The sequence below is a fragment of the Tinamus guttatus genome, unplaced genomic scaffold (genome assembly GCF_059628265.1).
Source record: "Tinamus guttatus ecotype Peru unplaced genomic scaffold, ASM5962826v1 Tinamus_guttatus_pri_ptg000211l, whole genome shotgun sequence".
Lineage (NCBI taxonomy): Eukaryota > Metazoa > Chordata > Aves > Tinamiformes > Tinamidae > Tinamus > Tinamus guttatus.
In genome coordinates, this window is record NW_028288745.1 from 1,588,247 (window position 1) to 1,603,552 (window position 15,306).

The 15,306-nt window shown below is 38.8% G+C and overlaps 1 protein-coding gene across 2 annotated transcripts in view; it reads right to left on the bottom strand.

Moving 5' to 3' along the window:
• VAV3 (vav guanine nucleotide exchange factor 3) overlaps positions 1-15,306 on the bottom strand; it is a 145,599-nt gene that overhangs the window by 39,536 nt on the left and 90,757 nt on the right. For both annotated transcript variants that reach the window (XM_088524357.1, XM_088524356.1), the window contains exons 18-19: positions 14,296-14,318; positions 11,374-11,419 (exon numbers count right to left, since the gene is read on the bottom strand). In XM_088524357.1, the coding sequence (XP_088380483.1) occupies positions 11,374-11,419; positions 14,296-14,318 (69 nt within the window). The remainder of the gene's footprint in view (positions 1-11,373; positions 11,420-14,295; positions 14,319-15,306) is intronic.

Below are 15,306 nucleotides of genomic sequence, written 5' to 3' on the forward strand. Positions count from 1 at the left end.
TTGTTCTCATTTCTGCTACTTGTAACAAAGAAATGCTCTGGCAAAATAATTATTTTAAAGTGTTATAGAGGATGAATGGGAAGTGGCTGATGCCTGACAAAGCAGGCAGGCTCCAGCAATGACAGACTTGGTCTCATCTACACTTATCTTTGCAGCGATGCTACATAAACCTTCAGCATTCTGAGTTAAACACTGTTGTGATCTTCCTCTTCAAGCAGTATTACTTGTCTGTGGTCTCTACCGTGACTGCAATAAATCTTTCCAACTTATTAACTGATAGCTCTTGCCTTACATACAAAAGAACCCTCACTTGATGCAGATGCACTTTCTATAGAAGCACCTACAAATTAATGTTGTCTAGTATTATACTCTTAAAATAGGTGGTGCAAAGCAGTCTTTGCTTTGGCTGAAATAAAACTGCTTTCAAAATGGATGACTACTAACTTCTGTTTGGGAGAAGAGCAAAACCTTGCTTTATTTGCACCAAAAAAAAAAAAAAAAAAAGCCTGAGAACTTGTTTCACTGTAACCTCATTTCATTTTCAACTGTTCATCCCTTGTACAAAACACATTTTTGTGATTTTGTTCTCATGGTGCACATCTTGCACATCTGAAACACGGGCAGTCTATGAAAATGACTTCTAGGAAAGCATAAGAAATGGTATTTCACAGCACTTGCACAATTCCTGAGAGACTGTGGCATTTCTGGCCTTTGTACAATTATTTATTCTAAAATACTTACATTTAGACTCCTACCTTGAAGGCAGCCAGCACAATGAATAACTAATAAGCAGTAAAAAACATGTGTCCCACAAAGATGCAGGCAGGAAAAAAAAGAAAAAAAAATCAATGATCATTTAACCTACATTAAACAAAAATACCCCTAAAGGTTATTCTAAGTTTTACAGAAAAAAATATGGGAATCAAGTCCAATGCTCTGTCTAGATGTCCATCCTGCAAAATTAACACTAGGAAAAAAAGTCAGATCAAGCTTCATTTTAAAACCTTTTGGTTTCTTTCCCTCCTAATTTCGACTTTAAAATAAATAAATAATCTCATCTTCCCAGTAGTGATGGCTGTTCAATTTCCAGCCCAATTGCAGGTTACATCCTTTGCCAAGCAAATGGTGGTAATTCATTAGGACATAAACCATACCTGCATCCCTAATAGCTGCAGCCACACACAAGATTGAGTCAGTTCAGCAATTCAACCAGACAGAAAATTGCCTGTTTTACCCCATCTCTACCTCCACACCCTGAATAACTTTCCATCACCTCACTGGATCAGTTTAACCCTGTAACCACATAATCTCTAAATTCAGGCCCGCAGACAGCAAGGAGACACGGGGAAGCAAGGAGGACCACACCTTCTGTCAGAAGCCTGTGGTTACATCTAAGAAGCCCTAACACCAGAGAGCCCAAGCTGAGCCCAGCAGTTCTCCCTCCCCAGACACTGCTTGGACCAAGACTAGACCCCTTACCCACTGAGGTCCAACCAGGTCTCTGAGCTTAGTCTAGCACATCAGGTGGCTGACCCAGGCACAGAGTATGATTTAAATTGATACCACATTCAAAAGATACCACTGGACTGCGATGACGGCTGCGTTTTGCAGGACAGCTCCTATACCAGAGGTGTTACCCTGGAAGAAAAGCCGTGATCCATACATGCAGTTTTCATTGTCATACCATATTTCATGTAATTTGATGCTGTCAAACCTGATTATGGAAAATATCCAAAGACAACTATAGACAAGTTGATTTACCATCTGAACAGAAGGGACGCGGAGTGCCTGATGCTTCCTCCTCTTCCCACATCTTTCACTCCAAATCAGCTGGTTAAAGAGTAACTTCTAGGGTTAATAGAACTGAGGCAGGTTTTCAAAGTATCAGATAATAAAGTTACTATTTAATTCACTATCACACACTAAAGATTAAGAAGAAAAGGGAGTTTTGTGCTAAGCTGAACAAGCATTCTGTTTATTCTGAGGCCAGCAAGGGCAGTAATGAGGGCTGAACTCAAGTGCCTTCCCTAGATTTCTTTACAGAGGCACCTTACTATTTTTCCTGAGGGACCACAAAGGGTTAAACTAATTGGGTTAAACTAACTATGAAGATCCACTTCATACTGTCATTATTTGGAAACACTTGGAACACTGAAGTGAACTCAAACATGAAATTTCGGAATTGTTAATTGTGATCTATAACCTATTTCTTAAAACAGCCTCAATACCAGAGAAATCTAAGATGTTAAGTGTTAAAACAGTGTTTGAGAAGAGATTCAGCGGAAACTAGATGTCCAGACAGGAATAGCTGACTTCAGTAACAGCCAGATCGGTAAAGCCTGCTATAAAAACAGAATTTGCTAACATATGGATGATTATAAAGAGTAAAACTATTTTTAAAGGAAAAATGGGCAAATTGAAATTCTTTGAAGCAATCACGAAACATGAGGATTAAGAGCATGGTTTAATAAAATACGTTTAACAAGAATCATCATGAAAACCTTTTGCAGCTGTCACATGATAAGAGGCAAGTTCCCTCCCATATAAAGCAAGCACTGAAAGAAGAAGAATTAAAGGTTAGCCCCGTGTTCCTTTTTCCTCTAGAAAGTTCCAAAAGGGTCGCCCCAGACAGTCTGCTGTGTTCAGACTCTCAATCTTTAACAAGTTAATTAGCAACCTAAAAATGGCCAGGAATAGTGACCGACACAGCTTGCAAAAGACGCAGTCATTTCTTTCCAAAAAACACAATTTGCCAAGAACCAGAGATCGTGGAATAACTAAGGTAGGAAGGGACCTCTAGAGGTCTTTTGTCCTAACGAAATATATAAGATGCAGCTTAAAGTAATATATAGTATTCACACACAACAATAGAGTCTAAAATAGTTAAGATAATAAGAGATCTGGCAGTTAACAGTTTTGAAGACTATTTTGCAGTAAGATCACAATCTAAAAACCCTAGTTGTTTACCAAGACTTAGAACTTTCTATGAGCAGATCACACAACAAAGTGGAAGACCGACTCTGAATCAGAAGTGGTGTGCTTATAGCTTACAGCTTGAATTCCACATGCAGTTGTGGTCAGAAAGATCATTCTTGACTCTAAAAGTATGGAGAAAAGTGAAAAGGAGGATCAGGGGTACAGAAAAGCTTCTGTACCAGAAGAATATTACTAAATCACAGCTCTCCAGGCTAGAGAGAGATGACTGGAAGGGATATGAATCAGTAAACTCATCAATAAACTCAGGATTGGCATACAGACAATGAAGAGAAAAAGGTTATTCATTACTCGTTCATTTATTATTCCTCTACTTTATCCAAGAAACAGGAGGCATTGAAGTACCAGACAATAGGTTTAAACAAACAAGCACCACCTTATTCACACAACTAATTGTGAAAGCAACAGCTATAGTGTGCTGTGGATGCCAAAATTTTAGCCAGGCTTAAAAAGCTGTAAGAAAATTCCATGGAAGAAAAATGACGAGCTAAGAAACAAAAATACAGGCTACTGGGTCAAGTGCCATAAGAGCTTCCCCCTAATTCTGTCCTTTGGCACCCATCCACAGGCTGAGGACAGGCCCCAAGGCCCAGCTCAGCCCATCATTCTTCCTCGTGGCACCTCAGAGAGGGGGGCAGGTCAAATCTCCCCTGAAGAGCAGCACCAGTTCCTCAGGCACTTGCTTCTGGCCCCTTCTACCCATCTGCAAATCCTTCCTTAGGCACGAGGCAGGGACAGGTCTATAAGCTTCTCTTCTACAGCAAATTTGCAGAGGTTTCTCTCTCCCATGGGATGGTTGCTTTTAGTTTTGCAGTTTTCTAAATTCTTTGTGTGAGAATTACTTTGAAGTAGTGATCAAATACCAATTTAGTTTAATGAATGAGCCACAAAAAAGAAACCATATGCTTAAGAGCACTGTTAAAATTCACTAACTTTTGACTATTTTTAATCATTCATTGCCTTATTATCTTTCCTTTGCCTTCTGAGAATGACAGTGCCCCAATGATTAAAATGAGATATGGAAATACATATGTAAAATTATGCAATTCCCTTCTGCTTGCTATGGTAACTAAAGGCAACTTTGGGTCACATAATTAAAAAAGGCATGAGTAGAAATTAAGTAGTGCTGCATTATTTCTTCTTTTATATGTAAAGACCGAAACTGATACTGTTTTGAATGCTCATTTTTCCCACTTCCACCTTAATACTTTTCTGTTTTTCCACTTGCCAGCTCCCTTCAGTTATCTGCACACATTGACATTTTGCTTAGAATGGTCTTGACAGTGTTCTTATGAACAAGAGAGAAAGATGTTGTAGGATTTTTAAGCTACTTCACCTTAATACACACTCACTTTGTCATTATTTTCAAACATCATGTTTCTCTAAGCAGAAAAATAACATGTCCTAGTTGTTCAAAACCTAGAGGTAAGTCCCAAAAACCCAACCAATAAGACAGAAGAGCTTAAATTACCCAGCTAAAAACTTATCTTGCAATCCAGCCAGACAAGGATGAAAGGGTTTGACAAAATAAATATGTTTCGCCCTTTGGCATCTGGGTCTTCTGATGTTTAATTAAAAGAAAAGGCTAAAGGCTACGTTCTTCTCTGAATGTTAGCTCACTACAGAGATACCAAAAGGACAGGCACCTTTCAGAATTCCTCACACCAACAGGAATGTAAAAATCATTTTAATCGAAAATATAACAACCCAAATAAAGCCATTAGACTGCATTTGAAATGCTTCATTGGAAGACAAAACTCAGCTCTGGCTTCCAGAAATGCTTAGCGGAACATTTCTTGGTGCAAAACATTAGACATGTCCTTTCTTGCACCACAGCACAGACGAATCTATTATTTTGAGAAGCAACTGTATTTTGGCACCCAACACTAGTGCTACAGCAAACAGACCAAGATAGTAAATGCACTAGGTACTTTTAACGTATACGAGATGAGAAATTAATTCCATCTCAAATTATGGCACGCCATTCAGCGTGCATCTAAAATGCACTGTCACTAAGGTCCACCTGGAAAGGGCTGTCCCCTTCTGGCCACTGGTGCCTGCAATGAAATTCCCTGGAGCTGGGCTTGAAGTCCCACGCTGCCTCAGCCACAGGATGCAACACGAGTTAGCTCAGCCATCCAAGGCCCTCCCGAGGTTGCAGGATGCTCCAAAATGCACCCCACACCAGCAGCTGCCTTCCCTCCAGCTTCTCGAGGAGTCTTCCTCAGGCAGCAAGAGGATTCCTCGCTGCCCTGTTAAACCAGTTCTTACTTAAGATCCATCTGGTTCGCACAGATCCTTAGAGACGTGCGCTGCATGTTTTATATTCACCTTGGACAAAATGCTTACCTGCTGCATATAGAAGAAAAAAAAAAAAAAGCAACCAAAATCTAATAAGCGCCCCCATCATGTAAGTTAAGCATATGCCATATGCCTATAATCAAAGTTGTTTTAACTTTTATAGCTTAATACACAACAGCACTGTATTTTTGGGAAGCCTTTAGCAACTTAGGAAACACAAACCTAACTAAATTATCTCTGGGGAAAATATTCAAAACCCATAAACTTTCTTATGATTGTTAGTTATGACAAGCAAGCTAAAAGTTTGAGTATCTCCAAGTCTCTACAACTGCAATTTATCTCCCTCTCAGATGTCATTTTTTCCTGCATATGGCCATATTGTTATAAGCACGGAAACTGAATCAAAAGGACAAACCTGAAGCTTATGAATCTGATTACATATCTCATATTTGTAAGCAGCAAAACTCAACCCAAATTTCTCAAGCAATGAATTCTTTCACTAGATGAGCTTTTTGAAACATTTCTCTCTCCTCCCGGACTCCTAGCTTTCCTCAAATTCATTTTTTAGTCACTCGTTCCTTTTCCACATTTATTTTGAATGGCCATTAAAATTCACAGTTATGTTCAACAAACAAAACAAAGCCAGGAAGAAATGTCTGATATACTCTAGCGCTTCAGTCCCTGCTGTCACGCTGCCTCTCCCCAAAACCTTTGCATTGATACTTAATAAAGAAATAAGCCCCGACAGACTCTTGAGTGAGGTCCTGAGGGAAGATGCAGAAACAAATGGCCCATAACGGTTTGCTCTACTCAGTCCAAAATGAAAGACCAGAACTATTACAAGGGGATTGCTATTCGTCCCCATGTTCTAATGTCAGAAAAATGTTAAGCAATGTCTCAAAAAAACACCTATGAATGTACGTACTGAATATATACACAGTAACTTCTTTGCTGAATAATAATTAAAAAATAAAAAAAAACACCATGCTGATGGTCATAATTAACAGAACGTATTAGTTGACCAGCTCCTCACTTTGCTCCAGAGAAACTAAATACTGTTTGTTTAATCCTGGAGTTTTTGTTCACTTAGTTTGTGGCTTAAAAGATGACTCCCTCTTCTCATCAAATATATTGACAGTAAGTTACTAAAAGGTCACCAGAAATCCAGTCAGGAGCACAGGGGATTGCCTCTATTGCTAAAGCCCTTTGGAAGACAAACTTTCCAGAACTGCTCTTAATGTTGCAGAAAATTGTCTTTTCTTGTCCACGAAATAGCTATTCTCCATGTATTTGGGCAGACTGAGGAAAGGCGAAAGTTAACCAAGACTTTCAAGGACTTGGCTGAGTAATTCATGAGACAGGAAAATCAGAGACATGCTTTGTATTTTCAAGTTAAATAGGTGGCACCTTTATATGTAATGGCCACATGCTGGGCAGGGAATTCACTGTAGGTTGGGGTATGCCAGCATTTGAATTTGGGCTGGATTTTGTTTTTGGCTGGACAGGTGTTTGGAGCAGCACTGAAACTGAAATCAGAGGTAGACTTGCCCACCACAGAACAAACCATGACAGAAGTTGTTGAAATGCAATTCAAATACTCTCATATTCCTCAGTCTCAAACAAAGTTAATTCATAATTTGAACTGTCAATATTACAATATTTCTTAATTTTCACTATGAAGGCTAGACAGTCATGACAACACATACCTGTACATTGTTTCACTAAACATTCACACATATATAACAATGACACAACACAGTTACAAGATTTCACAACCCAATTTCAACAAAATATGCAGCACATGGCAGCTGCTTTCCCACTATGTCTAATTAAACAAACATATCCCTAATGCTGTACTACTCAGTGCACAGATTTTTTTTAATGTGCATACTTTCAGACCATAACCCAGTTACTCCCTACAGATCCTTTCCTTTGTAATCAGTGTAAAATAAATATTAAAGTGTTGCTTCACAAAACACGTATGGACAAGATATTTACCAGAAATACAATCAAGCATTTTTTAAAACTAGTACTTGGACTTCAAACTCTCGAGATTTAGAAACACGTATGCCCAAGAGTAATATGCAAGTCATTACATACATTGACTGTAAAACAAAAAGAAAATTTCAGGGAAAATAAATAAATAAATCGCTTCTTCCAGAGAAAGACAACTTAGTTCTGACCCTTAATTCAAGGCTAAGCTTTTTCTGAGATTTAAACCATGCTTGCAAATAAATCATCTGCTTGCATGAGAATATGCTCAGTAACATTCTTGCACAGATTAGATTTTGAGTTAGTTTGCAGTAAATCCTGTGCACGAGGCCTCTAGTGGTCTATTTTTACCAAGTTTATCATTCTGGTATGAAATACGCTTTCACAGTTTTAGATATTAAAGTTTCAATATTTATATTGGCACAAGTTTTTAGGGTAAAACTAGTTAGAATAACACTAAGCTATGAATCCATTACACTTACACTCTATACCCTCAAAAACACAAAAGACGGCAAACACAGCGCATTATTTGGAGGAACACAATGAGGAACACAAGGAAAGGTTTTGGGTTCTTTCACTCATTAAAATATATGCTAAATGATTGCTAAAGAGGGGGAAAAAAAAGATGCAAATCTAGAGTGTATGCTTATTTTTAAGCATATAAATAGCCCATTTGTCAGCTAAGTCAACAGGCAAATCACATGCTTAAAATTCAACACATACATGAACTTTAACGAGATCCCTCACAGAGGAAGAAAAACAGTTAAATAATATTATGCTATTCAGCCATTCCAGAGAGAACCACCTCATCATCCCTCTACAGTAAAAAGTAAATTTTAGATCCCCTTTTTCCTAGCTTTAGAGAAGCAGATGCCTTAGGAGGTTCTTTCTATCTTTCTATCTTTCTTTTTCTTTTCATCTTCTGCCTATTCCAAAGAATAGTTATCCAAAACCTTTCCCAAAAACTTAGTCAAAGGACCAGTTCAGAAGGCCTTCTACAACTGAACTCCATGGTGGAGTTGCAGAGCAAAGCATACTGACAAGAAATCTTAAAAGAAAAACAAACAACAACAACAAAAAACACACTCCACCCCACATCCTTAATTTCTTTTGCTCTCTGGCCATTTTTTTTTTCTTTCCTGACACTCACTTCCTATGAGCCCCTCCCCATTCTTATCCATTGCATCTTTTCCTTCTGTTTTACCTTTCTATTCAGAAGAAAGAAGGAAAAGCAAATCTCAGGGAGGTAGCTGTTACTTCTAACCAAACTTCAAAGAAAAACAGACAAAATCGCTAGTGGGTTTTTTGGGGTTTTTTTTTTGCACTTTCTGGGTACTTCAGCCAGGTATTTTTCTTTATCAAAGTGCTCTACCAGGAAAAAAAAAAGTATGTTAACTCAATATCCTCACACTAACAACTGTTTCTTTTATATTATCCTTATCTTCACAATCCCTCTCTTCTAATTTAAGCTCAAGTTAAATGTTTCTTCATTCAGGACTAAGCTCTATCCCCAGAAGATGAATTTGGATCTAACAAGCACAATAAGAGAAGCACAACTCGTGAACTGGGTTAGGCTGTGCCTCCTGCATTCACCAGCTATTGTGAAAACAGACAAAGCTAGAGAACAGAGTGACACAAGACAGAAACATCATTTTGAAGAGGTTATGCAAAAAGCACTTATAGCCACAGTAATTGTTTTTACAGCTGATACCAAACTACATCAATATTCAGGCACGGCAGGTGCACCAAATGGCTCCTTTCCTAAATTAGTATCTGTGCTTCAGTATCATAACATGCAATATGGAGAGCAATCACACATCAGGCCTCTTAGATATGAATTCATCTGGGCAGCAAGCATTTTTCTAAAGCTTGTATATCAAACCTAATTGGTATCTCTGACCTTAACTACCACTTTCAGCAACAACATTACTGCAGTGCTAAGATTTCTAGAGATTTATATGTCAGCTTTCTTGAAAAGATCTCAGGATCAACGTGGTAATGTATGCCTGAAATAACTGACCCATCTCTTCCAAATGCTGCTCTCCGGATAGCATCTTCTGTCTCACAGCAATGTGCAAAGTGAGGAGCACTATTATTTAGAATATGCAAAGGAGATGTCAGGCGTTCACCCACAGACTTTCCTGCCTTCCTGCCTCAGTGTTATCTCCAGCAGGTTACCGCAGAAGTCTGAGCGCACACGCTGATGAAATGCGAGACACAGCTCAGGTCATTGGAAAACTTTGAAAATCGTCCACTTCCATATATAGGCCACAATTAGCATGCCTATCTCAGGGTTGGGGATCTTGCTTTTCATTTTTATTAATATTGTTGTTATAAACCGCTAATGTCAAAAGCAATTCCAAACAACAGTATTCTGCAATAACATCGCCTAATAAAGGGACCATAACTTAAAAAATACACAAATTACTATGATCTTCAGGTTATCTGAATTTGTTGGCTTTCAAAACCACGAGGGCAAAGAACTTATAAAATTCCTGCAATAGCATAGAGTACCATCCTATGCAAGTAAAAGCAAGGAAACAAAGCCATAATTTATACAGCTTACCTTACGAACTTAAACATCTATTTAAATATATGATTCCAGAGACTTCAATGATGTTTAGATGCACTTAAAAGATCTTTATACACAAGGAGAGTATTTGAATTAGTTTTCATTGCAGACTAACAGAATTGAGTGGCAAACTAAAACTGGCAGTGCATTTGAAAACATCTCAAAGATCAATTACTTAAGTTTTTAGAGCCCTAATATCAGACAGTAATGTTTAAAAATCTAGACCTATAAGAACTAGCCTACCATTATACACCATGGTTCTCAGCAGCATCCGCCACAAATGGAAATATGGAAATTGTCTCGCTTAAGAGTGTCCTCTTAAGAATTTCATTAATACTGCTAATGCTTTCCCCTTTGATGATATTATTTTTAGTATTTGCAGATACAGGAGGAGGCAGGGAGGGTGATCCTCTTCAATGTTCTCTCCCAAGGCAGGGGGAGAAACACGACTATGGCATAGGGAGACCCAAGGCAGGAGCCAGGAAGCCATCTCTGCGCTGGCGGGAACGGAGCGACGATACGTGTTCTGAACCATGTCCAGGGCAGCTGAGTAAGAAAGGTGTGGTTTGCCTCTGCTAGTTGCAACATTTAAAGTTGCAGAGCCAAAGCAGCTGTAATGCTAGTGGCACAACCGGCATTCTTACTTTTTAAAAAGTGTTCAGCTCTGCCAGGCCATAATGTGCTATAAAGTTACTATTCTGTTTTATGTTTGACTCCAAATATTCTCGGGTGTCCACATCTAGGAATATTTAATAAGCCACAGCTTAGCTTATTCCAAATAATATCTGCATAACAAATCTCCAGTAATTAAACCGTGCAAGAAGCATATAAAGGACAAAAGTGTAATTACAAAGAAAAAAAAAGACACCAAAAATATCACAGTTATACCAAAAACCATAGAGTATTTTATTCAGACACATAATGGGTCTCCAGGGGAAATGTTCACCCACTTGAGTCTAAAAGCAAGCAAGCTTAAGCAAGCATTTAATTTTCTTAAGGGCTGCTGCCATGATTCAACAAAAAACATCTACTATAAATATGAAAAGTAAAATTACACTGAAATTCTACATAAAACTGTAATTCCCTTTTAGAAGGGCAACTCATATCCAGCATAGTTAAGCACTGAGCACCTACAACTCCCACTGCAGGCAGGAATTTTGAGAATACCCCCAACTGTGCGGATGAGAACCTGAGTTTTGCCTGCTTCTCTTTACTGAGTTATTTATTTTAAAAACTGCAGAGTACAGTAGGGTGGGGACCTCGTAACCAAAAACCCCAAGGCAGTTCACTGTTCTGCTACAACTGAAATACTGCTAAAAAAACACGGATAAAAATGAGAGTTCAGTCCCCAGACCTTATCTTTGAAATCACTAAGTAATTGCTTGAGACCTTCAAGACTTGAGCAAAAAAGATCTCCCCACTGCATAGACTGTAGCAGTGATAAAAACACAACTCAATGGAGCAAGCTACAAGGCTCCCTTTCCATTCAACTGTTCAAAATACAAGATACGCACCTGGGTCCACGTGTCTGGAGTTTCTTCTAATTCCATTTGTTCGTTTCTACATGGCAAAAGCACAAATCAAGGATGTGAATAAACTTGTTTTCACTTAGACAGACTGCACCACTTTTATTCCCACAATCTACTATACAAAGCTAGTTTTCTGAAGTTATTTTCCCCCTACAATTAACTTTATCTAGAAGAAAGATCATACTTTGAAATTATTATTAATACTACAAAAAGTTTATTCATATATCAACCTTTTTGACACTAAACTCAAAAGATCTGTTCATTTTTAGTCTGTAGAAAGCTCCTTCATGCATCCAGCCATCTTTTGCCATCAAACAAAGGATTTTCATCATTTGCGATATGATGTTAATAGACATATTTTCCTTATAGAGAAAGATACGCAGATTAGCATCATTTTCCTTGGTAAAGGTCGAGAACCACAGGACCAGCACATGTGCATACTGTTGCTTTAATTGGTTACCACTTCATTCTTACACCAGTTGGAATTTCTTAGGCAATTCGTAATTTTTTCATTTTCTCAGCAAATACTTAAATATATTTAGTAACATCCCTCTCTCTCTCTTTTCAACATTTGGATGAGCCAGAGCTGTGTAAAGTTGAGAACACTGACAGGACCAAGATGCACCGTTTGTAAATGTTGGGTTTTACCTATTTCCTACTCCTAGGCAATGATATAGAACCCTGTATTAGGATATTTGCAAACCAGTCATCTGCTTTTGCAAGCCTGTTTTAACTGGTCATTCACATGAAGGTTCATGCCTGCTTTTTTTCTTATTTTACTTTATTGAATCAAGGCGAGCAGGGTGAAGCCTGTTGCATAACAAAGGGCACAATTAGGCTGCTCGATTTGCTTGCAGTTGATAGACGCTGATGCAGGACACGCACAAAGGCGAGCCAGAAAGCTGTAACCTGAGGCACAGCCAAATTACTAAACCCTGTAGCATGCTGCCAAAATCAAAAGCTTCCTTTAAAAACAGCTTTCAACCCCTTGAATCTTTGGACACATGCTCTCTGTAGCCCACAGTACTAACTAAAGAAAGGACATAAGCTTAGTTTCAGCCACAGTAGAAAGATTTTCAACTGCTGCAAGAAAGTAAGGTAATATTATGAAATAAGATGAAAAGGCTCAATTATACCTATTTTCTCTTTATAAATGGAGGCAGTGTTGTTCATAAGGATTGATGCAGAATGGTGAGTAACTGCGTATTTACATGGCAGAGGGAAATGGGCCAGAAGACAGGAAAAAGCAAGTACAAACAAAGGTACAGGAAATTATTATTTAACTGAAAAAAAATTGTGTCTGGGTGGTGGAAAAAAATACATACACAAAATACAGGATGTGATGCAAAATGATTCTAAGAAAAAAAGTTGAACTGAATTGTATAAAAACCCTATTCAAAGGCCTTAAAGAAAAAAAAAACACAATACCCATAGGTTTTTGTACATTTCTGGTAAGAAATGTATATTCACCTGTTCCTACCTGACATGCTCACTTACACCCAAGCTCCCCTCTGCACTAAAAGAATTAAACCAGCATTTTTTGATGGCCACATCTTTTTTTTTTTTTTTTTCAGTTTTGTTAAAAGTTAGAGTAGTCCTAGCGCTTTACCTCAAATCAGTAGCCAGTATTTTTTTTTCTTACAAAGAGATTTAATAATCAAACTAGGACCAGGAGGGATTAGCTATAATTAGGATAAATATTTTCCATGTCTCGCTGCATATGTTCCTCTTAGTTAGCTGTACGCAGTCTGGCAACCTTGTCCATAACATACCGTAAGCAATCTGTCTACGGCTTCCCCACGACTGCACATCAACTACAGTGCCAGAAGCCTACTAAGCACATGGACCAGGCCATAATTTTCATATAAAAGGAATATTCTTGCTAAGCAGGTATCTTTAGGGCGAGATAAGAAGACACAAGATACATGGTGGTAGGTACCACCAGAGAGGGGACTTGGGCACACAAGCCCCCTGTTTTTGCAACTGCAGCTGTTAGAATCAATCCCCCACTGTGTCAGTTATGTCAGCAATCATTTTCCTTCTATTTCATCACAAATTTTAGAGATAGCAACAAGAACAGATACTAAGCAATGTGGAAAAGTTGCATATATGTTCATATGCTTTTCACAACCACAGCATAGCTTAAGCAGTTAAATTACCATAAACTTCTAATCTAAAAAGGCAATAAAAACTATTACAGCCTATGTGTAAAAGGCTGCCTTTCATCAAAATTGGTAGATGAAGAAACAAAGTGATGCCCCTCTGTATGGCAGTGGGAAGGCACCAGTAACACGTGAGAAAACAATCTGGTGTTACTCCAAAAGCGTTTGTATCTAAGGCATAGTAGACCAAAAGTATTCCCTTTCTTTGCCCATTCTATCGTTCTGTCAAGATTAAATAAACTCTATACCCTCTGGATAACGTTGTGACAAAATTCTCTCTAAATAAAACCCCAGTGCCCATTTTCCACCATTCTTAGGTCTGTGGAATTGCATACATTTGTAAACAGCACATTTTCCTAATGCTAACAAAAGGATAGTTTTAACTATACTGCTAAGTGTGGCCTAGAGGCACTGAAGGACTAGACATAAGCTGAAGTAGCATTTTACTTTTCCTTCAACTTAAAAAAGGAAAAAAAAAAAAACTAACATCTCTACTTCTACCCGTGCTCTAAGTCATAAGTCATATTGAGTGAAATTAGACTTGTACCTTGAACATAATACATTTACAGATTGTTATAAGTACACTTTCTTAGATGACTTCTATCTTTCAGCATACTGAAGAAATGTATTACTAAAGGCAGAAGAAAAACATATAGGCTCGAACAGCGTGTGCACAAAGCAAATAAGGAAACTCTTATGTCACCAGCAAAACAAATACCAGAGGAGAAGGGAAACAAATCCTTACCTCGTGTTTCAGGTTCCCGTGTTCTGAAACATAAGTAAAAATTGGCATTATTGATGACTGCAAATTTATGCTTTTTACACCCTGCTCTCAGTGTGCACCGTGGTGCATTGCAAACCCCACCACCGCCTTCGCTAGCTACCTGCGACCTGCAGCAGGAGCCGCGGCCCCGGGCGCGGGCGGTGGCAGCTCCGTGCGCCCCACGCCTATTGGCTCTGCACAGTTAATGCTCAACCAAGGCAAGAAAGGCAACTCCTTCCTCCGAGTTACTAAACTTTCCTGCAGCTGCACGGCAAGCAGACCAACTGAAACCCTGTAAACTTCCATAACCTTTCCAAAGCGCTTTGTAACTACTGACTTGCTGGGGACTCAAAAGTCAAGGCTCTTGACTGTGTGCACTCCTTGCGTCCTTGTCTTTCCAGAGGGTACCGAGGGGCACATGAGGAAGCACAAACCTTCATTTTCAAAGCTTCTTGTAGCTCATGCACCTAGATACGTTATCGCTGCACTGGTAAGGCAACAGAATCTGAAGTCAGATAGATTTTTGTGCTCTTTTGCTATCAATCTTTTGTACTATTTAAAAATGAGATTAAAAAATCCCATGGGTGATGAGAAGGATGGCATTAAGACTGTATTCCTGCGCACATGAACACACACAACCACACAAAAGGACTACATTTCTTGCAGTTCTCTAGGAGTGTCAGGTCTGATAGCACAGGCAATACTTTGGCATACTCCAGGATTGATTTCAGTGCCTTATCAAAGGCCATACGGCTATATTGACCTCCACGCGCTCCCCGGGCCGCTATGTGCATACCCTGGCTGTGGCCACTTCTGAAAAATTCACTGCAAGACCTTGCAAAGTAAACAGCAGTGAAGCAAGTCAAGAGCTTCACGTGAAAACAGACTTCATCCTGCTACAAAAGTTACATGAAACAGCAAAGTGTGGGAAAACCCAACTTTGGCACACCTCTACTTTGCGGGGAGATAAGAGGGCATGCCGAGACGGCGTGC